At 36.9% G+C, this 26,946-nt stretch overlaps 1 protein-coding gene across 1 annotated transcript; it reads right to left on the bottom strand.

The window, feature by feature from the left end:
• Positions 1-8,574: 8,574 nt before the first annotated feature.
• Positions 8,575-26,505, bottom strand: LOC122065690 (UDP-xylose transporter 3). The gene is made up of 8 exons (XM_042629533.1): positions 26,345-26,505; positions 25,920-26,227; positions 24,257-24,441; positions 23,903-23,970; positions 15,730-15,862; positions 13,345-13,506; positions 12,985-13,257; positions 8,575-9,063 (listed from the first exon to the last, which is right to left on the bottom strand). The coding sequence occupies exons 2-8, from the start codon at positions 26,038-26,040 to the stop codon at positions 8,947-8,949; spliced, it is 1,059 nt and encodes a 352-aa protein (XP_042485467.1). The 5' UTR covers positions 26,041-26,227; positions 26,345-26,505; the 3' UTR covers positions 8,575-8,946.
• Positions 26,506-26,946: the final 441 nt, after the last annotated feature.

Raw genomic sequence — 26,946 nt, 5'->3', positions numbered from 1 at the left:
CTTCTTCGAGAGGCCTCTTTGTCAGGCTCAAGTTGACTCAGTCAGTTTGATCTAATTGGGTTTTTGACTCAATTTGGGATGGATCTATAGATTCTTCGGTGGTCTTAGTAATTCCAAGTATTTCATAGCCATTTTATCATTTTGGAAAAAAAAATCTTAATTAGTTAACCATCCTATGCCATTATAGAAGCAAAGATACATTGCCTAGATTTAAGAAGAATTTGTGATCATAAATACGATATCATTCTATGTATCAAGGGGTTTGTCTAGATTTAAGAAGAATTCATGATCATAAATACGAGATCATTCTACGTCTCAAGGGGTTCTCGACTCATAGCTGAGCCCTTCTATGGGTGACAACATGTGGTGTCTGCACTCTCCTTTTGGTTTGGTTTTATATAATGTGAAACCTAGGATACTACCCACCACTTATATTTACAACTGTGCATCCCGAGATAATACTAAGGATAACATCAAACACCTTGTAAGCATACTCACAAAGGTCAATTACAATGAGTAATAAAAGACAATAGAAAATTCTCAAACAGTTTACACACACCTTGTCTGTGGAAATTTATCGAACATCTAGCCTATAGTCAATTTTACAATCAAAATGAGAAAATGCAAGAGTTTGGATTACTTTCTAAGCGCAATCCAATTACAACTTCTACACACAAGCACCAACTGCTTCACTTTCAATTTTTCCCCTTGGCAAGAACCACTTTTATTCTTTAATAAACTTCATAAACCCTAATTGGCATTCAATATGGCTTCAATGCTCCCAAAGAAATAAGTTGAAATGATTTATTGCAATCTCCAATTGACCCAATGCATAGACTTAGCTTCACCTTCAAAATCTGGGCTGAAAATGTGGCATCTATTGGATAACCTGGCGTTGACTATGTTATTACTAGTGGATTATATATATATATATATATATATTACTTTTAATCTCGTTGGCATGATTGCGAGTAATTTTTAATGAATAATAAACACGATCACACAAAGAAACACAAGAATTTATAATGATTCTACTAGTCCTTCCCTTTTATTATAGTAGATGGGGAGGAAACATTTTTACAAAATCTTTTAAGGATAAAAGAATCTATATAAATCTCTTTTATAGGTAAAGAGTGACCTTCATCTTAAACATGAGAGGATCCTACCATAAGCCTAAGTGCAATCTAGTACTTATGTAAACAACAAACTTAATAGAAATAAAATGGTAAATTTTACCTTCATGTAATGCATGAAATGATATGCAATAGTATTAGTGAATGCATATTAAGTCTACTTTTTTTTTTTTTTTTTTGTTAGAAGCACATTAAGTCTTCTCAAAGCTTGCAATAGAATGTCAAAAGATAGAAAATACACGTAAGAAAATTCTTAATTTCTTGAAAGATGTGCATAAATAGTTGAAATTGAACTCAAGGAATAAAGGTTCTGCTTCACTTTAATATTGTAATGATTGCTCTTAGATTAATAGTATTAATTGTATTTTAATGAGCCATAGTGAGGGCATTTATATGGGTAATTAGAGGTCTTAATTGAGCGATTAATCTCTCTAACAGTCAACTTTTTTATCTTCCGATCGACCGTCAAAAGTAGTCGTTGAAGATATAGTGCTATTGAACTAGCCATTATGAGCATTGTTGGGCAATCCGATCGACCGGATGCTCCGTCTAGATGATGTCTGGTAGATTGAAAGCATTAGGTTCAAACTGGTTGCTTTTAGTGTCTAGGGTTCTGTCAAGCTCTGGATGATTCGGTCAATCGGATGCTTCATTAGGATGGGCTTGAATTGGACCTAAGCCTGTCATGTACTTTTCTTTTAACTTTAAATAGACTATTTATTAAATGTGGCCTTGTGATAAAGTATTCGTGGTCTAAATCATTGTTTGAGTATCTTCTCTAGTCATTTTAAGATATCAAAGGTGCGCTTATACTAATGCATGTGTATGCTTATGTAGTGAAATGCTTGTGGTATGTGCACTATTACAATAAGTTAAAACTTCTCGTCTTCTTGCTTGTAATCTTCTTATCTTCAGTGTTAAAGTTGATTTCAAAACTTCAAATCTTCAAGTCTTAGTACTTGGGGTCTTGAGTCTTGATGCTTTGAGATCAAATACTTTGAGATAGGTCAGACACTACATGGTATTCATTATCGGTCTATCACAAAAGACTAAGTAGACAAGTATGGTTAGATTACACATTGTTTGTTATCATCAAAACCAACTTAGGTGGATGTCCCCAACAATCTCTCCCTTTTTAGTGATGATAAACAAATGATATAAATGAAGTACACATAAATTATCATATCACGTAAATCAATATATCACATATGAAATTCTATCAAATATACATATCATACTATTATATAAGTGCATGTACTCATGCTTCGTGGCTAATCTTTCCCCTACATATGTTACTCTTCTAACTTATACCTTATCTTCTTCATTAACCTTTTTGTTGTTCTTTTTTATATTTAATGTTTCTAGGAAGCACTAAGGGTAGGTTGGAAAGTGAAAACCGAATAGGCATCGTATGGAAGAATGTTAACAATTTAATGAGACCAGTTTCATATGAGACCACCATCTATATTATTCATTGTATAAAAATAAGTGCAATAGTTTTTTCCACAACGTAGGTTATACCTTTGGTTGTCAGAGATGATCCTGTTGAAGGAATTTTATCAAATGGATTGCTTTCTGCTATAGGATGAAAATCTGCACATTAAAAAGTAATATCATTCTCATTTTTTAAATGACCTTCTTCCCTTGGCTTTGAGTGGGTGTGCATTTTTAGAATTTTTTAAGGTGGGCTTTTGATTTATGCTTTATACAATTTTATTTTCTTAATAATTAGCATTGCAAAACTTTAGATTTTTATATTAGATTGAGGAGTTGTCAACTTTCTCGGTTACGTCTGCCCCATCAGTAACTAGGATCATGTACAACGAGAAGGATGTGCTGGCTAGGAGGTATATATGAGATGTATCTGATTTCCTGTCTAAATTCCTATAGTTATTTGATTAGAAAATGATGATATTGAGTTCAGGAGATAACCATGGTGCAAGCCCTTTATATGTGTTCTTGATTAGCAAGCTTACATTGGACCTATTATTCTTTGTGCTTAAGACTTGAATATTCTAGTTAGGTTCAAATTTCTATGCAAGCATGACAAGTATGCTAGATTTTAATATATAACTATTGTAAACGTTAAGAGAAGAACACAAGAAAAATAACACAAGCATGTAACGAGGTTCGGTCTTCCTTAGAAGCCTACTCCTCGGAGGAAAAACTCCCAATTCTTCTTACTTCTTGGGAGAGAAATCTTACTTCTTAAATAGATGGAATACACACAAACTACCATACAAGGATAACATACAAAATGAATGAAATCAGCAATGTTATGGGAATAATATCAGCCACAATATGGAACAATTCTCTTCCTAAGAATAGAAGATTGATCATTATCTATCAGTAGATACTTATCATTCCAACACATATCCTACTCAGCTGATCTTTATCACGCCAACAACTATGCTTATAATTTAAGCTTACAGGTACTTTACAATAATTGGATAGAAATTCGATTATTTTATTTTGTTCACATTTAGAGAAATTCTTTTGAAGTATATAGTATGTTTCAGCACTTTGACTGAGAAGTTGATTTCTCCAATGTTTCCTCCATAAGACAGGTGATCCTAAATATTTACTACTCTAATCCATTTCCTTCTTCTACCCACCCCCACATGAGATATTCTGGTTATTCGACTGCCTAGAAACATTTTTGTCTCAAACATTATAATTTGTATGTTGATGGGCATTTGATTATGCATTATGCCTTTCATTTCAAATCTCATTGATGTCTTCTCATGTTTTTATCAGGATGTGTAAACTCATCAGTTACGTGAAAGTTTTAATGCCGTTGGTAACATATTTGGTCAATGGTGAATTTCTGGTCTTTATCATTTTGCGTCCTTGAGTGGCATAAGGATAGCAGCAAAGTGGTTGTGGCTGGGTTCATCAACACTGAACCCAGTAAGTATTAATCAACCCTCAACTATCTTATTCCATGTAGCATGCATGAGACTTACTGATGAAGATACTTTTAAAGGTATACAAGTGCAATGATGAAGAATTTTTTGGGGGGGAGGGGGGTTGGGTGTTTAATGATGACACCGGTACATGACCTGTAATTTTATAGTAAAACTAGAGGGCCATCCATGGTTTCCAACATTTGCATCTGAGATGACTACAAATTCCAAACCAAACTACACCATACACTTGTTCAAATTTTTAATAGCTGCTGGCAATTAGATTGGACTTAAGCAGTACCAATCAATCAACAAGAGGAAAATATTCCACTAAGCTAGATTAGTACCAATATTTGTGATAGATCAGTATTCGATATAGTTTATATTTTCAATCATCCTTCTATTTGATGGTTAATCTTCCTTCTCTCTCTATATGTCTCTTTGTTTATTTCTTTTTAAGTTTCAAATAGTTTGATCAGAAAATTCTTTAATCTTCTGGGGTTTTCTTCCCAGTAAGAATAAAGAGAAACTCTACTTTGTAGCTCGAAGTGCTTACTTCTGTCAATTTGATTGCACTGAAGTGCTTCCTTCTAAGGTAATTCTTTTTCTCTCCCTTCCTCTCTATATGTTATTTTTAGTCCGACATGTTTGGTATTGCTTCTATAATAGGTGCAAAGTCATTCAATCGGCAAAGCTTGGATCACATTGGAGACGCTCAAAATCCTTACGAGCAAGCAATACCTATCATTTGAAGAGCATTAAGGTTTTTTTTACGAGGATGATTTAATACCCTGTTTCAAATTTGGAAATGACAGTTTCTTATGAATAGATGCTTTCACGAATTGTTTAGTAGTTGACTCTATCTTGATTACACACTAGGTAATCTTTGTATATGCCTTAACCCCTATTTCAGAAATATGATACTCTCTCTCTCTCTCTCTCTCTCTCTCTCTCTCTCTCTTCTTGAAGTTTCAGAAATCTCAGTCATGGTATGGTTGAAGTGTGTCCATCACATCATGAAAAATACTGTTGAATGTTGAGTTATGTGGGTTTCTTTACTTATGTTTAATGTAGGTTTATAGCTTTTACAAACAATAATTAGATGGAGATGGATAATGACTTTACTTAATGCATGGGACTTTTCTTTTCTTTCCTTTCTTATAGGTACTTAAGTTTTTTCAAATCACTCATTGTTTTACAATTGTTTTTATAGATCTAGAGCTCAATAGATATACACTCTTCAGTAAATGAAAAGGCCTTGTTTTGGGATACCCACAGTCCATGTAACGCCTCAGCCCCATTAACTTTGCATAATATTGTCCCCACAGTCCATGTAATGCTCCGGCCCCATTAACCTTGTACAATATTGTCATCTTTGACCCATGGACCTCAAGGTTTTAAAACGCGTTGTTCCATCTCTCCCTAAGCGATGTGGGACTAAAGTTTGCACACCTTTGTACTTGCCGTATTCTTGGGTCTTACAAAATTTTCTCCTTTTGGTACAACATCCTCGTTGTGGCCCCACACGCTATCAGGGTCTGCTCTGATACCATTTGTAATGCCCGGCTCCATTAACCTTACACAATATTGTTCTCTTTGTTCCATGGGGCTCGAGATTTTAAAACGTATTGTGCCATGTTAAGGAGGCTAGAGGTTATTAATTAGTCCAGGAATCTCTCCCTAAGCGATATGAAACTAAAGTTTGCACACCCTCTCTGATCTCCCAAACCCCTAGGTACTTGCCATATTCTTGGTGGAGATACATCACCGATCTGCCAGGCGGGTCTGATACTTATCGTATTCTTGAGTCTCACAGTCCATGTTGGATATTTTAGGGAAATGCAACAAGGAAAATGTGCATGGCACTGCTCACAAGAAAATCAAAGGGCATTACTTATCAAAACCACCATGATTTGAGACCACCTTTTGCTAACGATTGATGAGTTTTTGAGATTCTACCTCAGCAATTGGGATGTAAAAATTACTAATATCCAAGAAAAAAATAAAAAAGTTAGTTAAAAATGTAGTTAGTGCATGGATTTTTTCTTTTACTTGGTACACTCCATAGTTTTTCGAGTGATGAAGAAGAGTTAGATGGTCAATCTTTTTTACTGCTTCAGATAAGCTTCCCGAATTTCTATTATGGATTTTTTCTTCTACTTACCACACTATGTGTTGATCGACTCTTAGGGATCTAAGGGTATCATGACCTTATGTTGTTGATCATGAGCAAGTATACTTTCCTAGTTTCACCTCCCATTTTTACACGTCATTCTCTCTGGCTAGGGCAAATCTCTATTCTATTTTAGCTAATAGTAATAGATAGGGAAATGACCTTAACCTCAGCCTTCATAATTGCCAAGCAATTAATGATACCTTGATTCCCTAGCAAGAATTCTAAGGGTTGTTACCTAAAACATCTTGTGTTATAATTTGCGATGGGTGTTTTGATGATTCATCTTGCATGGTTGGATGGGAATTGATTATTTTCTTAAAAGGAACATGTGTTTGCACCTCTGGAAAAGGAGCTTGTGTTTATTAGATTTGAAATATTATATTTCAATTTTGTTTTTTTTTTTTTTTTTTCCCTTTCTTTCTTTGATCACAACTTTTATAATTTAAATAAGGGTCTTTAGTTCAATTGGCATAGCACTTCGGGTGTGCAAAATTATTTCATGCCTCAAAAGGATGGTGGTTCGAATCCACCAAATCCCCTGTCTATATTTTCATGTAACTTCAATGGTAGTGTCATGGGAATTGTTACATGTCATATGAAAAGCTTTCCAATATGTGGATTCTGGTGTCAATCCCTATAAGAATGGAGAAGACTACAACCCGACCATCAGTTGTTATTGTAAAGTCAATTTGTCTAATAACTTTTCTTAGAATATTGCTCATCAAATACCAATTAATGATCTTAGATGCTGATAGATGTTGGTTTGGATGTAAGTAGTAGCTTCTCAAAACTGGCTTGTTTTTTACTTAAATTGTTTCAAGGACTCACGGTATTAGCCCCTAACATTACCTCACGTGCGATTTTGCTAGTATATATATCACATTAAATACTAATCTAATATTCATTTTTCTTCTCCCCCCTTTTGTCAGCAACAAACAGGGGGGTCAACAAAGCTCACCCTAAAGTCATGCAATTTAGGATAATAAATCAGAGTATACCATCAAATATATTCATGTAGTCATAAAAAATTCATTAAGTACTAAGATCTAATATTATCATAAACAACTTAAGTTATTAACCAATAAAAGTCAAACATACGTAACCACTAGCTAAAAGTTGACAAAAATTCTAAAATCCATAACAAAGTGTTTTTCAAAAAGAAAAGTTGGAAATAGGGCTAGTTGTCCTACTCATCCTCAAGGATCTTCATTATGCGATCTTGCTTTGCCTCCGGTGTCTAGGCGAGTAAAGACCGGTCTCGAAATGCTGAAACTACTCTTGGAGTTGTTTGACAGTTACACAAGCTTTAGAAGTACTACTTCCATGACCAGCATCTCTTCTTCAGTGTTGCGAGGCTTAAAATGATTCCCATTTTCTTAATAAATGTGAGATCAATTTCAGTTGGAAGAGCTGCTTCTATCTCTCCCTTGATGGGTACCTCAAAATGATATAGTATATGTCCAATGAGCCTTCCATAAGGCAGATTGCTTCTGTGAAGCTTATTTCCACCAGCAACCATGCTCATTATGAGGACATAGGGTTTATTGACAAACACAATAGATCAAAGTAAGTCTTATAATCTAAACTCAATGTCTACTCCTTTGACATAGGTCTTAATCTTTAGGGACTCAAATCACCAATCCCAGACACAGATAGATTGCAATAAAACTTTCTAACTAGCTTTGGGTAACACTTAAAACCTACTTATAGAATGTTCGTCTAGCCAAAAGCTTCAAAGGGCTCTTCAATCCCAAACATGATTAGAGAGAGAGTGTTGATGTGCCTATCTTGTTCGATTTTTCGAGCCTCAGACATCTCCCAGCATGCTCTTGCATCCTTAGAGATGAACCACTCGATTTGGGCCACTGAGGAAGCTTTTTGCTTTCCCTTCTCTTCCCCTTGAAGCCATTCTCCCTCTTTGCACAGCCTGTTGGTTGACATTGAGATGGGTGGATGGATTTGATGGCTTGGGCGTTGATTCAAGGGTTTGGTAAGTTGTTTCAAGGGTTTGGTAACTTTGGTTAGGCTAGTTATGGTACTAGGAGTAATTAGAAGAGAAGAATGAAGAAGAGAGCGATTTCATCACTTAAATACACAACCCGAGGCCAAGATCAATTTTGGTCAATTATTACTCAAAGGGGTTACAAATTCCTAATTCTCAAATATAAAGGGAAAAGAAAAATCAAGCCTAAATGAACACATAATTTAATTGACAGTTATGAGTTTTTATTTTATTATTAATTTTTCTTTTTCTGTTTTAACTTTTATGGAAGACATGTGAATTGATCAGGGAAGCTGCTAGTCTTAACTTTCATAACAAATACCAAAGAAGAAATTAACATTTTTGTGTTGAATATCATTAATCCTAAAAAATCTTCTTTCTTCTTCCAATATTTAGAAACAATAATGCTCAATCAACCGTCAAATTAACAGGGATTACATCCAGCTTGAGAACTCTTCGGAACATATATAAATGGAAGACAAAACTGCTAAGGAAAATAAATGCATTTTTTGCTACTATTTCAACTATTATAATGGCTTCTACCAAAAAATAAAAATAAAAAACTATTATATTGGCGATCCCCCATAATCTTTTCAAACAACATCTCTATTCTCTCGCATTAGTAGATGCAGTTCATCGAGGCCATCCCCTTGCTCCTGAATTCTTCATTGCTGGAACAGTTTCCTATTAACCTCTCATGTTCTGTGGATTAATGAAGTACAAAAACCTTTATGCACGCAAATCTTTGTTCAAGCTCCAGACAGGGGTTGTTAGGGCAGCACCATCATTCCCAATCCCCGTTCCATTTTCCACACTTATTAAAGGATCAGATTCATTTTCCTTCGCCTGGGAGCATTCGAAAATGTAAAACAGAATTAAATCAACATTTTGACATAAAGACATACAAATGAAGCATAATTTACCATTGTACCACCACCTGAGGCAGAGAAAATGAAAATTAACACCCCCCCTCCCTTTTGGGGGAGGGGGTAGAAAGACAGTTAGCTCGTGTTTTCTGGATATGCCTACGAATGGAGTTAGAACATAAGAGTGCTTGAATAATGTGGTAGCCTACTTGCTCGTTGATTTAGAACAAAGAAATTTATATTCTTGTCCACATCAAGTGCATGAAACTGATGCATGACTAAAGAGCAACCCAGTGCATGAGGCTCCCCCTATAGCAGGATCTGAGGGGGGCAAGTGTACGCAGTCTTACCCCCTGCTTCGCAGGATAGGCTGTTTCCAAGTTTTGAACCTGTGACCAGCATGTTGCAATAGTGCAACATAACTATTGTGCCACAGGGTCGCCCACTAAAAATAATGTATGACCATGGGATTTAAATGCCTAAACAACTATAATTATGGACATTTTTGGTATAAATCAATATATATATATATATAGCAAGTAACATTTGTCAAATGAAACAAAACTTCAGCAACTATTATGTATAAGCTACTTGAAACTGGATCCTAGTTCAAAATGATAGTGGTCACAGATGGCACTGAGGTGAGTTGATTGGGTAACCAAATTACTAACCCTACTGAAATTTGAATTAGAGACAATGTTCCCTACCTCGAATACAATAACTAAGACTCCTAAATACACTTTTTTTCTGTGAGTTTTGAATAGGGGCAAAGAGTTGCTAACCTTGCTCTTCTTAATGGCACTAGGGACCTCCCAGGACTCACCCACATAGTGCAACTACTTTTGATCCACTACTAAGAAAACGAAAAACATATCATTTCCCCATCCCATACTATCAGAGGGCATGGCAAAGTTCTATCTTCTTTTAGTGAGTTGTTTTAAGGTCTCCAATGCGTCAAACCCGTGGTAGGGCAGTAGGTTCAGTCATTATTGGCAATCTTCACCCTGTTGCCATTCCTAGGTGTTGCAGTAGCCAACGCAGCATCTAAGTACCAAATACATCTGTTGCCAGGTTCAATTACATCCAATTAACCATGGATTTTTTTTTCAAGTGGATCCAACATAATTCAACATTAAGAATAGTGTGACCACACGCTACAACTATTGGTTTGACAGTTTTGGAGTGGTCTGCCTAAAACCAGTGGTCCAAAAAAATGGGAGCAGAGTTCCAAGAAATTAGAACCACTACTTAAAAGAGAAGGGAAATAATGAAAAATGTATGGATAAGAATCAAAGAGTGGCAAGCAAGATTTGAAGGGAGTATCAGAAGGAATGGAGAGGGATTTGAACTTACAAGGAGGAGAGAAGAAATGAGGGAGGAAGAGAGATCAAGAGGGATAATTCATGCAAGTGGTTCTTTTCTATATATTGTATACATATATATATATATAGATATATTAAATTCCAAAGGCACTCCATACTTGGGAAACTTTAAAAATTGGTACCCCACTGCACCTGTACCTGCCCCATGTTCTGTTTACTTAGGATCAGATATTAGAGCTTGATACGGATCTTCTTATCTTGAAAGAGGGCAGTAACAATTCAGGAAAGATTATGGAATGAATAATTCACCTCAATTCCACATCAATCTGAAAGTTCAGTAAAATTTGCTCTTTTTTTTTTTTTTTTTTTTTTTGGGAGAGGGGTTGATTCACAAATAAAATTGGGAAAACAAATAATTCCAGCCAAAAAATTCAGAAAAATCATTACAAAACCTCAATAAAATATTAAAAAGTGTTCGCCTCTTATCACAAATTGTTAAAATCTAAATGCTTAGTACCCAAACTAATTCATTTGCGACTTTTCGCCAGTTTTTTTTTTAATCCTTCTTTGTTGCAGTTTGAAAATTAAACTAAACCACAAATTTCCACAACTAGATTTATCCTCAAATCCTTGGCTAGTTGGAGGCTCCAAAAGAAGCAGGTAGGAGAGGCACTCCAATGAGGGAGCCAACAGATGCACACACAAATAGATTTAACTAAAAACCCTCTACCAGAGCCAGCTGACCAAGCTACTATGACAGAAAGAAGATTAACCATTGCAGAAAACTAGCAAAGGTATCTGGGAACCCAAGTGATTGAACTATCCATCTCCTCGAATATATCTATAACATATCATCATGTCCCATCGTAAGTCTGTATAACTGACAACGGTCTGCTAGAGTTACATATTAACACAACAAAGGTCATCAAAGATCAAATCTTGACCCCCTCTCCCAGAGCTAATCACTGAAATTGGAAGAACATTCGTAATGTCGGCCCCATGAGTCCATGACTAACAAGGAGAAAGTTAACCAAATATTATTTTTCCAGTTTCTAGGGGTAGAAGTTTTAATATCGGCCCAATAAAAGAAAATAAAATATATTTTTGCTATATTTTTATTACCAAAATAAAATACCTTTCAAAATTTATCGCACAACAGACATTTATATACACCTTTATACTATATCTATTTCTTAGAAAAAAGAAGAGAAAAAAAAAAAGCCCGCCCTCCTACAACTTTGTACTAATGTTTTTGGTAGTCACAGAAAAAAAAGAGAAGCTGGAAGAAATTTGGTGAAATATGGAAAATTCATTGAGTTTAGGTCAGTAGGTGTGGCTAATATCAGGCATTAATAAGAGTAGGAAAGATTGGATCCTTGAACGAGTGTAGGTCAGTTGGTCTGATGGCTTTGGTATTAGAATTTAAGAAATAAAGGAACAAACAGGTCTGGTTGTCTGGGATGATTTTTTTTAATGTTCCATTTGTTTCTAGGAAAAATAATGTGAGAGAAATTTTCCCACAGTGAAATCAGTATAAAACAATAAGGTTGTATTTTAAAATTTTCATGGATGTGATTTTATCCGGAATCAAACAGGGCCTAAAGAAAAACAGAAACTAATAATAAAGAAGAGGAAAAGAAGAATAAGAAAGATGAGAAAAATAAGGTTTTCATTTTATATTTTCTAGAGTAATCTGGCACTTTAAGGCTTGAACCACATGAATCATGCAATCATCACAATCCATTGAACCCACAAGAAAACATGGAATCACTGCAATCCACAAAAATTGCAGCAGAGAAGAATCATCTCATTTCTTAGAACAAACACAAAGAAAGAAAGAGAACAAAACTTTATACCAAAGGAAAAACTTCCTTTGTACATTAGCATGCAATCTAGGTCTAAACTATCCAATGCAATCAGGTGAAGTTCTCTAGGCCTAGGTACAAATTACTTGATAGAAACTATTTTAACTTCTATCTAATTAGGACTTATGTTGCTACTCCTATCTAATTTGGACTTGGCATCACTAAAGAAGTAAATAAGTCTTTTCCCACTTTATTCCTCCTGTGGACAATTAGGATTTATTTACACCCCCCCCCCCCAAAAAAAAAAAGGAACAATTAGGATTCCTTCTACTTCTTTCCTTAGTTAACAAAATTGCTGAAGATTACAATATTCCCTCTCAAACTGTGGCCCACATATTTCCAGAAAGAATCTAGGACAAATCTCTCCTAACATTTCCACACCCTAGGGAATGCCTTTCTTGGATTTATGTAGCAACCACTTGGCCCCACTTGACCCTTCGGGCAAAAATTTGTGGGATGATAGGAGTAGAACTTCTTCAGATCTACAGCTGAGACCTATTGCTCCAACTACATTAGTTAGAGCACAGTGTTATTGGATAAAAGTGGCTACTGAGGTATCATATGGTTTACATGATGTTTAGAAATGATGCCACAAAAAATGCACCAGCCATGAGGTCCATACAGTGAAAATCTACAGAGTCAATTGAAATTCTATCAAGCAACAATTTAGGGACATAGGAGCAATATAAGATGGAAGTAAAGAGCAGGCAATACCTGTGACAACTGTGCAGATGCTTCAATAGCTTTCTGCTGACTCTCAACACTGCAGAAGTACGAATACAGTATCATTCCAATGATGGCAATCACGATTCCAAATATGTTCCTCCAGCTAAAAGGGTCACGAAGTAAAACATAACCAAAGGCCAGAACGAGGCATGTTTTCAAATGTCCCAGGACCTGATAGGTAACAGGAGACGTCTTTCCAATTACAAGAAATGTACTGAAGTTAACAGAGACAGAGATCAGGCAGGACAGAACAATGAACACCTGCAACAAAAATTATAAAAATACAGTTAAAAATGTCCAGAAAATAACTTAAGCAGCAATATTTTTTTAAGGTCTGTCTGAGCTCACCAACACTTGAGGTGTATACTTGAATGCAAAAACATTTTGATTAGTCAGAAGTCCATCTAGAAATGGACCAACGATAAATAATGTCATGGCTTGATAGGGGCAAGACTGATACAAAAGTTGGGTTGAAGAAACCTTAAACCTCTTCTGGATAGTGTTGGTCATCTGAGAAGTAATAGTTAAGATCTTAAACAAGAAACAAAATTATCCGTGCTAGTGTTTAACAAAGTAAATGATAAACCTAATTGTCCAAAACACAGCCATAATAGACTTTTCTTCTGATGAAGAATGCACTATACTACAGAATGAATGAGAAATACGACAATAAATACAAAAGAAATCAAGACCACACGACCCATGAAAATCAAAAATAAAGAAAGGTAAGTCCATTCAGGGTCCAACATACAATTATGAAGCACAGGCTCCGGACTTAGTGAGTTCATCGGTCAAAGTAGGAAATCATTCAAATGAAATGGCATACCAACCACAGGCATCTTGAAAAATCACAATTAACTCACCGCTGCAGAGTGGGTATCACCCTCAATAATAAATCTGGGGGAACCAGCAAAAGGGGCTAATCTGAGGCCAAATTAAATGCCTTTAACTCCTGTCACCAATTGCTGCAAAGAATAGCAAATGAATAATCCTTAGCTATCTCTGAAGACCTAGACATCAAAATTCAGTTTGATGTCTAGGTCTTCAGACAGACAGTCAATGCATCCACACATCATGTCACCATCTCTGGCCGATAAGGGATCATAAAATCAACAGGAAATTGAGCTACTGAGATATCACTATGCCTAACATTTATAAATCGATTCGGTTCTACTTCTCCCAGAAACAACAACCAGAAATTAGCCAAAGAACTCTAAAAATTGTCCTCTATCATCAGGAACAAAGTGCCAACTTCCAACCCCAAAGGCAATCTAAGATTCCACCTAAGAAATCCAACTCGGTCCAAATAATTCTGAGATATGGAGCTGGATCCAGAAGCAAATTCTCAATAAACAGTCAAGCTATTGCCTGATTGCTGTCAAAAGTCAACCACAATCATCAACCAAATGCAATGAAGAAGGTATCCCCCACATGTCACTGCAAACTTCTGAGGCACCTTCAATGCATTTATGAGTGATGATATCTTCTTCACTCAGGCCTCAAATTATTCTCAATAGGAAGGAAAATGGCCTCTTCATAAACCGAAGCTAATGCACTGGATGCACAATTTTGCTCCTCGTGAAATTTGGAGCCCATCTCAATGAATACTCAAAATATATTCATCTTGTTGTTAACTATGCCAAAGCCTACCCAATCAACCACCGAATGTGCACATTTACTCCTCTAGTAATTGACTGAGCATGTAAATTAACATGCTTCCTCTAAAAAATATGGTTCATTTTGGGGTTAACCGTGCCAAAATCTATCCAATCAAATGAGTGTAAGCATCAGTTTTAGGACCTTCCTCAGTACAACAACTCAGCCTTACCCCAACTAAATGGTGTTGGCTACATGGATCCATGCCCTCCGATCAGCTAAACTCGACATCACACTTGATACAAGGCCTAAGCTATGCAAGTGTTTCCTCACCACTTCTCTTAAGGTCATTTAAGGTCTGCCCTAGGTCTTTTAGATCCTTCAACCTAAATCAAATCACTTCTCCGTACTGGAGAATCCAAAGGCCTCCATTGAACATGGTCATGCCACCTCAAACTACTTTCTTGTAACTTATCATGTATCGGAGCTACTCCCAAACCAACTCTAATATAAACATTCCTTACTTTCTCCTTCCTAGTTTTACCACTCATCCATCTCAACATCCTCATCTTCGCTACACTAAATTTATCTACATGATGCTTTTTAACTGCCAAACATTCCGCACTATACATCATAGCAGGTCATATGACCGTCCCAATAAAATTTTCCTTTAAATTTTAAAGGATATATCGATCACACAACACTCGACATATTGCTTTGAAACTTAGTAACATATGCAATTTTTTTCCTCACAATTGAAAAGATGTATTAGATATTCAAAACTGTCCAGCTGGACCAATTTTTTAACAGGACACACCATAGTTTGGACAAGTTAATCAACGGACTTATAAATGCCTGCTTGCATGTCATGGGTGTGGATAAACTGACAGTCTATCATCCTTTGGGTTTGGTCCGTGTTACCTTCATTCTACACCCTGCCACCACCTATACAGTGGGGAACAGAAACTTGCAAGCACCAAGATATAATAAGAATCGAGGGCAGGATTATGCATCTAAGTTGACTCTGGATCAAACAGGACCCTGCTTGTTATCATGAAAATATAATCGCTTCAATACAAAACATAAACAAGTGTATAAAAAAAATACATAACAGAAGGAAACTTCACTTGAGGATACAATTTGAGCAACACAAGTTGTAACAACTGCTAACAGTGACAAAATAGAACCCAGAGCATTGAGCTGCAGATCAGTCACAGTTGCAACACCAACACCCAAGAGGAGGATGGAAAGAGAGGCCTGGACGTTCCTACTGTGGTAAAGACCAATGAATTTTCAGAACACAGAGTAGAAACCATACAAAGATATCAGAGAGAAGCAATGATCAAAAGTGATGCACAAAATTTCAGTCAGAGTTGATGCAGTATTGAAAGGGAAAAGATGCAATCACAATTTTTATGCTCTGTCACTGAACACATAACATGTCATATTATTACATAATGGAATTTCCAGAAAATTGCAGAAATCCAACAAGTATGCAAATACACCTCTTCATTACCTAAGTATAAGAAATGAAAGCATGGCTGTTTTCCTTTAGATAACTGGTCTCACCTGTTCGTGCAGCATATTCTTTCATTTTTATCAGGAGCAGAATCAGAAATGCATTATAAAAAATTTTGGAGTTAAATCTGTTAAAGTTATTAGTTATTATTTGTCTACCATAGGAATAAGGGTAGCAGTGTCTTTCTCCTTTTCTTTTCTTTTCTTATAATTTATGATTCTTATGTTTTGCTGTTAGTGAAGGGCAGGTACGTAATTTCTCTCTTATAAGCTTATTATATAACAGACTTGTGCTGTATGATAGGGCTAACAATTAAGCCTATAGTCAGTCTCACTTTTCTCTCATCTCTCTCTAGCAAGACTTCTTTTCTTCTTCTCTTCTTATACTTCTATGCTTATATACTGCTAATTCTTTGCTTGATACTGTTATATGGTATCAGAGCTATAACTTTTCATTCTTTTTGTTTCATTCTCTTGGCTGTTTTGAGGGTCTTCTAAGGAAACTTACTGTGGGTGCAGCAACTTGCTGCTTGTGGTATTGCTATGGACTATACGTCAAAGATGGAAGAATAATCTCTTCTATGATCACTGGTCTCCATTCCTGAAAAATTCTTAACTTGCTTATTTTTGTGACTAGCAGTTATCAGGTGATCTGTACATCAGATCATGCTGTAGCTTTTCAGACAAGATACTGGGGCAATTGCTCACCTTTGACTAAAGTTTTAGGGTGATCCGAAGATATCTTCATCTGATCATGTTTTTCTCTTGCTTTAAGGGTTTTTCCTTCCCTGCAATAGCAAGGTTTATCAAATTTTCTGCTGCATTATAGTTCAGGTGCAGTGTTTGACTTATTAGTCGATGAAGACTATCGTATGTGCTTCTTTTGTGTGCTGGTAGCCTGGTAGTATTTCTCCTTTGCTAAAACACTATATTTTGTCCTTCGGTATGAGGTATGACTGTTGTTTTCCTCTTGTTTTGAGATATTGTGGAAGATATCACTGGCGATTCACTGCTGCTGGTTAATATTCAAGGTGAATATTACTGCTGCCTCCATGGGGCTACCATTATAATATTTGATTTGTTGCTGTTGGCTTTTCCTTGTGGCTGTTCTAAGAGTACACAGCACTTGGTTTTTTTTTTTTTTTTTTTTTTTTTTTTTTTTTTTACACTGCACAGTTGATCTGTTATGGTTGGAAAGACCAGTTGCTGATTCTCGTGAATATTTCTCACTTGCTTCTGTTTTTAGAGTATTTATTTGCTGCTGTCTGGCTCTTGTAGCATGTGTTACTGTTACTGGTTGTGTTTACTGCATACTGCTACTCAAATATTTTTCTGTGCTCTCTGGTTCACCTTTGCTTGCCTTTTTCGGTTATTGTATGGTAGCTGTTTTCACATCATGGCGAATTTAAAAAAGTTTTGTGGACAGCATGAACGTCCAAATTACCTCAATTAAATTAAGCTGTGCTTCAAAGTAGTTACTCTAAGCACATGTAGTATAATTATATATTAATGCCAAAGAGAAATTGGATTACCTGACTTCATCCCCACCTTCGCCTGCCGATATTAAATATAAGGACTGGATGCGTGAGAACAATATGCTTCTCGTATGGCTGTGGAATAGTATGAAACCTTCAGTGACTGCTAATGTAATGTTCCACACCACAACTAAAGGTGTCTGGGATGACCTGAGAGAGTTAATACTCAGGATAAAATTTTGTTTTTTGGGCCTATGATTTATATACAAAAAGTTTTTTCCTTTCAAACTGAGTGGGAAATTAGCTAGTGAATACTACAGTGCCCTTAAAGGCATGTGGGAAGAATTAAATGTTTATCAACCTTTCTCAACTGATCTTTGAAATGCTCAAGTCTCAGCGTGCCAAGTTACAATGCTAAGTTTCACTCTGGCTTAGACCCTAAATTTCAGTCTGTGAAAAGTAAGCTCCTCACTGGAGAAAGGTGTCATCAATGAGTGAAGCTTTTTGTCAGATCCAGCGAATTGTCTCTCCTTCCATTGCCAAGTGACTCCACCTCTTCAACCAAAGATAGTTCTGCATTTATTATTGGTACGGTGCTCGTAGAGGTGGTTCTGGTTTTTCTGGTTGAGGGCACAATTCACAGCAATCGAATCAACTCTTCCATCAGTGCTCTCATTGTGGTAAGCCTAATCACAACATTGACAAGTGTTCGACAAAATATGGTAAACCGGAGTAGACCCAACAGTTGGAAAATTCTGCAGTGACTGAAGGGTCTTCTGATGGGTTTTCACCTAATGACACCAATACTACCTCTGCATCTGAAGCTGGTGCATCAAGCTCTCTCTCAAGATGAATATCAGCAACTTGATGTCTCCACCTCTTCATCTTCTGCCACACTTTCCAACACAGGTACTGCTACGCTCCTTGCCTCATCGTCTCCTACCACTTGGGTGATTGACTCTAGTGCCTCCAATCACATGACCAGTAAGTCTAATATTTTTTCTTCCATCAAGAAAACTAGCCTCATCTTCTCCTACTCAAGTTTCCACTTTCCAGTCATGGTGTTATTTCTCCCACTTCATCTTTATCATTGTATTTGGTTCTTCATGTCCCTCAGACACCATTAAATTTTATTATCAGACAAATTACTAAAGCTTTAAACTGCTTTGTTTCATTTTATCCTTCTTATTGTGTCTTTCAGGATCTTCAAATAGGGAGGAAGATTGGTGGAGGGCATGAGGAAGGAGGTTTATTATTGGTACTGTGATCGTAGATGTGGTTCTGGTTGTTCAGGTCGAGGGCACGGTTTAGGGGAGAGGTCATGGTCGATTCGTATTCTACTACTACGTCTGCCTCATTTAGTTTTGTTTCTTCCTTTGATTAACATTGTCAGTTAGGTCATTTGTCGCTTGCTCCAAAAATTGTTCCTGCAACCAAGTCTACATCTAGCATAGAGTGTGAAGCTTGTGAGTTTGGAAATAACGATCACTCTTTCTAAACTAGGTTATATTTATTGAAGGATCTCTGCGAGTTTTTATCTGTATTTAAATCTTAAAAAAATAAAAAATAAATAAAAAAGAGCAACGAAGTGCACAAGGCTTCCGCTACTGTAGGATCTAGGAGAGGCAAGTGTATGCAGCCTTACATTATTTAAATCCTTTTATAATGAAATAAAAACTCAGTTTGATGCATCTACTAAAATTTGTTGTTCAAAAAATTGCATTGGAATACACTCAAACCACCATATATCCTTTTTGCTATGAGCACGGTATCTTATATCAAACTAGTTACCCTTGACGTATTAGAAATTGCTCAATCCTTGTTTTATATGAATGTTCCCAAAGTTCTTTCGAAGGGATGCGGTGTTAACCGCTTGTTACTTGATTAATCACATCCTTCTTCTGTTCCACAGAATAAGTCCCCCATGAGCATTGTTTTTCCTTAATCAACTCTGTTTTCTTTACCTCTTATGTATTTAGGTGTACTTACTTTGTTCATGTTCTACGACCGGATCTTGATAAATCCCCACTCAATTAAATGTGTTTTTCTTAGATATTCTCATACACAAATGGGTTACCAATGTTATGATCCTATTACCCTACAAGAATTTGTTAGTGTTGATGTAACTTTATTTTAGTATATACCATACTTTTTTCTTTGGGTTGGGAAATTGCAAGTTGAATTTTTAGTCTCCACCAATGCCTTTGTTGTTCCTTTTTCAAATATTCCGCCCTCATCTCGGCCAGTACCACTGCAAGTGAACCTGCAACAACCTAAGCTGTATGTATCTGTTGATGATTTTACTCCTGCATGATGCAGATCAAGCCAGCAAAAGAAGGGGGCTGCTGGTTCCATCGAACCAGACCAGCCAGCCCCCAATGTTGGCCCATCAAGCTAACTCAAAATCAGAAATTATTGTTCACACGAACAGTACCCATGAACAGTAATTTGGTCCCTTTTTTGTTTCCTTTTTTGTGTTTATTTGTTAACAAGTAGTCAAAGTCAGATTTAGCCTTCTAGAAGGTCCCTAGTTTTGTCTCTTATGTTTGCTTAGAGTACAAGTTAGTATTTAGTTGCCTAAGCTACTTAGTTTTTATTATTCTTTTAGTTTCCTTTTTTATTTACCTTCTATTTTGTAAGCTGAACTCACTCCTATAAAGATTATCTGTTGTAATCAATTTAACAAGTTAATGAATGAATGAATTTTACAGCCATCGCTGCTCCTTACTCCTGAGATAGGTTGTTCAACAGCTAGGATAGCTATGGGTAAGATAGCCATTCCCCTAACCCCCACCCCTTCTTCTCCGTTCTTTCTTCTTGTATTTTTTATCTTTGTCTACTATTTAAACTGAGATCGAATCCCTCTAAGATTTCTGATCAGAAGACACACCCAACCAAGCTACCGAATCCAGCTTTAGGGTTTTCCAAGAAGATTGTTTGAGTGCATAACTTCCAGACCAGATCTTTGATCATTGCAGGATTTTTGGGGTTAGTTGAAAACCTTAGGAGGACCACTTGATCCAAATTTGAGGATCATCCGATGCTTCCAGACCTAGATCTCGAAGAATCACCAAAATTTTCCTTTTTCTCGCAACCAGCATAAGTCTTAATCCTATGGTTCTAAAAACCGGAACAGAACAGTCAGCATCGGCCAGATCGGAATGGTATCAGCCTTGACCGATCCCCAATCCTGACCTTTCCGATCCCAATCCACATGTATGGTCCAAGTGTAAAATTGTAATAAGAACTTAATATAAGAAAAGGGGGGGGTAGATCTCCAATACAGTCTGATCCAGGCCACTCTGGAACGGTATCAGCCTTGACCGATCCCATGACCATTCCCGAGTTTTAGAACCCTGATCAGCTGGCAGAATTTGCTCAATTTTTGATGGTTTTGTTCCCTCATATAAGATCTCCATACAATCTAAAATTCAGCTCCATCTGAGTTGTGGTTTGTGAATTCTCGAATTTCTCCCTATTCAGCCAGAATTTCAGATCCTGCTTCGAATTAGGTCCTATGTGACCCAGTCTTACATCACTCAATCAAGGAAAGATCAGGGTGAGAAAACCCAGTATAGTCTAGAAAGAGAACTTCTGCACTTAATCAGCTATATAAGAAATAATTATAATTTGCAACTATTCAATCTTGCATTCTTTCAGAGTTAATGAAGCTATAAGTTACTCATAAAAAATGAAATAAAATAAAGTCGGAAATTTTAGTAAGAGGTCAAAGGGGCAATTAAGATTATTGGATGAAGTTGTCATCATAGTACTTGTGCAATGCTATGGCCATGTTATGAATTTAAAGCATAATAAAGAAATGGCCGCTCTGTTGGGAAAAGGTTTGCCTCCCCAAGGCTGAAGGAGGTCTGACTGTCTGAGGCTTAGAAGAATCAAATAGGTTAACTCTGTGGCTGTCCTCAAGCTCTTCTAAAAAATTGTATCTAAGCACAACTCTTTCTGGGTTGATTGGATTCATTCTTCCCTGCTTAAACACAACTCTCTCTGGGCTACTCCTTCCCCTCCTAATGCTTCTTGGATCTAGAGAAAAATTCTTAGCCTCAGACCCATTGCTCTCAATGCCATCTCCTTCACTATTGGCAATGGCCAGTCCACCTCCCTCTGGATGGACCCCTGGCACCCTTCAGCCATCTTATCCTTATTGATCACTCCAATGACTATTTACTCTTTTGGTCTCCCCAAATCTGCTTCTGTCTCCCTTATATTATCTCCCAATAGGCTGGTCTCCCCCTCCTCCCCCCTATGTCTGACCTTTGGTCCTCCCTCCCTCCGTTCCCCCATAGACACAAAGAAAGGGAAGATAAATGCACTTGGTTGCCCTCTTCCAATGGGATTTTCTCCTGTGCCTCTGCTTGGTCCTTCGTCAGATCCTCTGGTCCTGTGGTTCCTTAGTGCAACTCGTCTAGTTCAAGGGCCATATCCCTCGCCATAGCTTCACTATCTAGCGATGCCTCTCCAACTGCCTCCCTACCCAATCCTTCGTCATTTACCGCCATATCCCCTCCAATCCCTCCTGCTGCCTTTTCCCCCAGGGTTCTGAGGACATTCCTCACCTCTTCTTTTCATACCCCCTCTTCCTCTATTTGGAAAGTTGTCCTCTCTAGATGCTAGCCCCTCCAATAGACCCATCCTACCTTTTGATAGGGAATGGACCTTGATAGACATGACCTTTGCAAGCTCCTCCATCTGTGACACCCTCGGTAAGCTTGCTTTTTGTGCAACCATAAATCACCTCTAGATGGAGCGTAACATTCTTTGATGGTCCTCCAACTCTCACTCTCCGGATAAGATTTGAAAAGTCATCTATTTTGATGTTACCTCCAAAACCCAATCCCTTCATGCTCGCTTTGTCCCAAAGTCCCTTAGAAACAGACATATCATTGCCTCCTGGAACTTGCGGGTTGATAACATCCCCCACCCTTGATGTTCCCCCCCATCCCACATCCCCCCCCCCACACACGGGCTGTATCCCTTTGGTCCCGATGGTTTGGCTTAGGTCGCTGCTTTGATGTATTTTCTCCCCTCTAGGTTGGCTTTTCCTTGTCGGCTTAAGCCTCCCCTCCCCCCTTCTTCCTTTGTATATTCTTCTCTCCTTGGTAATGAATTTATTTATTCATCAAAAAAAAAAAAAAAAAAATGGTCACCAACTAAAAAATAACTACTTTTTAATTCAAAATAATATAATACAAATAAATTTAGATATGTTCAAAGGCAAGAAGCTATGACAATGGGAAGGAAAAATAGATGTCATAATATTTATAAGGTTTTCTGGCCTGGCAGTCCACATAACCACCAAAGTAAGGTGCCTCCTGCGATGTGGCAGATTCGATTGGGCTGAAATTTTGTGAATATGTAGACTCCAAAGTCCCCTGCTCACATGTCAAGTTCCAGGCCAAACAGAGTTCACCATGTGGCAAAACAAAGCATTAAGAAATCAGAGATCCAGTAGTTGGTTGGAGTACCAGTAGCTGTGCACAGGCATACACGAGAATCCATGCCATTACATGATGGTAAATGATTGAATTTGGGTCACAAATTTGACATGTGGTCTACCCGACCATCTCCTAGATATCCACTGGTCAGATTTGTCATTTGAGCCTTCCACGTGGTGGAATTGAGTGTCCCGACCAGAGACACCCTTACCTGGTCGGTAACATTTTTCCAATTTAAATATATAAAATCATACAAGAAAATTTGTACACATATTTTGAAGATTAAAATATGCAATAATAGTTTGTCTTACTACCCTTCAAAAGAAATTATGATAAACGTAATGGAATTTCTAGCGGAAATTAACCTGCAAACTGCAAAATGTACGTGATGGAATTTATACGTAGCAATACGTAAATAAATTGCAGAGATTGTTTATCAATTTTGTCTTTATAGAATAGCATTATGATGTATGTGGTTAAATTACTTAATGCTTAAGAAAGTATTGGTCAATGGCACTTCAAATGCCATGTCGACTGTTGAAAAATAGATATTGAAGTGCATTCTTTGCCATGTCTTGCTAGGACACATCAGTCCAACCCCGCCCCCCTCTCCCCAAATGGCCACAACCAAAATGCTCAAGGAACTTAAAATCCCACGATACATAGATCAAGAACCCCTTGATATTCATCATAAGTCATGACCTTATCCTTAATCAATCAGCAGACATACACAAAGAAAAATAGTGAATACCAGTAAAAATTAGAAATTGATTTCAGAGACTCAAACCCATTCAATTTTGAAGATGCACATTAAAAAAGAAGCATCTTTGTGTTAGTAAGAGAAAGATTATAGTTAAGACTGACCTAAACTTCTTCCTAAAGAAGAGAGTCTCCAAAAGAACGGTACAAGGAATGATTGCCAGCTTCGTCATCTGCGAAGCATAACACAATCAATGAATCATCTTCCACAATAGGCAGTATAGACACAAGAAAGCATTAACACCCTGTGAAAGAAATCACTGTATATAAGCTTTCACCCTCTCAATTGTCCCACATGCACCTAAAAAGATTTTATAACAAGAATACGACCATAGAGAAAGTAGTAATAAAAAATTTCTTAGACAGAAACAAGCTTTCAAAGTACTCTACAGACGTCTACTTCAAAATGGTCTCAAAAAGTATTTCATACCACAACTGGAAAAAGATGAGAGATCCGACCTGGTAGAAGCCCACAGAGTTGAAACCCAAGCTAAGATTCAGTAGTCCAATAGAAATCCCATTAAGTATGCCAAAGCCCATAACAGCTCGTGCATCAAAAGGCTTGTGTTCAAACAGTTTCATACATAATGCCACATGAAGGGAACAGAATGTGACCAGAAGATGCCAGCTAGTCAAAGTTGTTGCTGCTCCACCAAGAGGGAGGTAAGAATATCAAGATCTCAAAGAAGAAACTTTTGGAAAGAAAGGTTGTATTCCAAATAAACATTAACCAAAGTTAAGAAACTCTCTAAAAAAAATTTCAACTTTTTTAGATGATAAATATAACTTTTAACACCAATCTTTCACATCAACCTCAATAAACTAACAAGAAACACAGGAAACCACCAATTACAGCCTTAACCAAAAAAAAAAAAAAATTCATATTCCTGACTCCATATGGAGGATCAACTTAGTCATATGTTTCATTGGACTGCCAAACAGACATGCTAGTCTCCAGAATTTTATCCAACAGGTTAAATTACCCACGAAAATTCCTCATAAGCTTTTATCTTATCATGTGCTGATATAGTATCACCTCAACAGATAAAAAAATTATAACCCATTTCCCCTCTACCCAATATTCATGGTGTACCTATTGAACCAACTACTCCGAGAGAATGGTTCCCTGCTTACAGCCCATGAGGACTGGAATTGAAAAAAACTGAATCAAACCTTCCTAACCTCACATGGAACATATATCAAAGAGTTATAAATCCTTGCAACTAATGGAAAGAAACTCTGCAAATACTGTTGGTATTTCATGGCTTCTACGAAAATTACACATCAACTGAGTGCTAGAAGAGTCTAAATACTGGTCAGCCACTCTCTAACTCTATATCTCAGCTCCACAAGGGGATGGAGTCCAGCCCAACTTTAGGAATAAAAACAGGAAGGTTGGATGGCATCCTCATGACGCCACATTACAGAAATTTTGCAATTTTAAAAATACTCTGATGTAACTAATAGTAAAAAACAGATACAGTTGGACAAATTTTTAGCTGTTTTCATCTATTTCAACAGCATGCCAGTCCGTATCTAAGAATCATGCATTAGAAAAAAAACAATTCAGAATGGCACACTATATCTGGAATAAGCCAGATTGAGCAAAAACTTGTTTGACCATCTAATTAAATGAAGTCCCTTCACATTTTCCGCTGATAAAAATACCAACATTAGATGCCATAAGGATTGATAGAACTATTATCCGATGGAAAGCGAGACCAAGCAAGCAGATAAACTAGGTAGGGACAACATTACAGATAGAGAATAATATACATATGGTCACTTCCAATTAGGTAGCTTCTCAATGCTATTGTCTTTGTTCTACTTTTAAAAATATTGTAATTAGTGTTCCCTTCTGGGTTGCTATTTTCATGTTCATTTCAACTAAATCTGAATATATTGCCCGTGTATTGTCTACAATATAGACTTCAAACAGATCCAGAAAAGACCCAGGAATCAGAAAATTGGAGAACGCAAAGCTCAAACTCAAGTTGTACGTAACCATCAAGAAAGATTTCCCACAACTTAACTAAAGTGTATTGACCGTAAAGCCAAATACACACATTCTCTTAATGTATAAGGAATAGAGTTTTACAAATAGGAAAGGTAGTTCACTCACCAAAAGTGAAACCAAGAGTACTTATAAGTGCCTTATTGCAAATCACGATCGACACCGATGAAACCACTGACAGAGACAATGCCCCGACGGTGCCAAGCTGAAACCGCTGACTATCACTCATTTCTTCTCCGCCTTGTAATCACCACCCCCTCGATCTGGATCCAATGCTCGTTTGACTCATCGGAAACCAATGAAACCAACAGAAAAATAAAGAAATTAAACTGAGCTCCTCAACATCCTCAAAAAAATGGCGAAACCAGAGCAACTGCAATTAGCTCTATCCAATTCGATAGGAATTGAATGAAATTCTGCAAAAAAAATTACAACATTTCAAAAACCCTAGATCTACGAGTCTGTTACGGAAATCAGTAAGAAACAAAAAGAGAATGCAAATGTAGATTGAGCTTTCGTTGAGGCGAACTCACCGTTGGAGCTGTGTCAGAAGACTTCTAATGCTCTAAAACATATAAATAATTCAAACTCTTATCGTTTTCGCCACTTTCTTCGTTTATTAATCTTTACAATACCAGTAAGAAGCTGAGAGATAGAGAGGGGGGAGGGGGAGGGGGAGGGGAGAGAGAGAGAGACGAAGGTAAGGTTTGGGTATCTTACGCGGGCGCTAATGGTTTAAGGCATTTTGTCACCGACAAACGAACAGATGATCCCTTTTCCATGTTTAGGAAATATTTGGATCTCTTTTTCTTTTTTCTTTTTTCTTTTTTGTTTTTTTTTTTTTTTTGATAAAATCTGTTTGAAATCTGAATGCAACTCATTCAGTTATTGGGTTCGATTTTGGTTCGATTCAAGATACAAGATATAAAAATCAAAATTGAACCGATTCAGTTTGGTTTGGTTTAGATTTTTATTTGGTTTCATATTATTTTCCTTGTTTGGTTTTGATTTGGTTTATATTAAGTTTATATATTATTTTAGATGTTTGGGTCAACTTTTTATATCTTCATTGACAGGGAAATGATAGTCAAAGTTATAATCTATCAAATATTTTTCATGCGGCAAAAATTCGTCT

Source organism: Macadamia integrifolia, unplaced genomic scaffold (assembly GCF_013358625.1).
Source record: "Macadamia integrifolia cultivar HAES 741 unplaced genomic scaffold, SCU_Mint_v3 scaffold2093, whole genome shotgun sequence".
Classification (NCBI taxonomy): domain Eukaryota; kingdom Viridiplantae; phylum Streptophyta; class Magnoliopsida; order Proteales; family Proteaceae; genus Macadamia; species Macadamia integrifolia.
The sequence above is the reverse complement of the archived record's forward strand: the minus strand, read 5'-3'. Positions and strand labels throughout refer to the sequence as shown.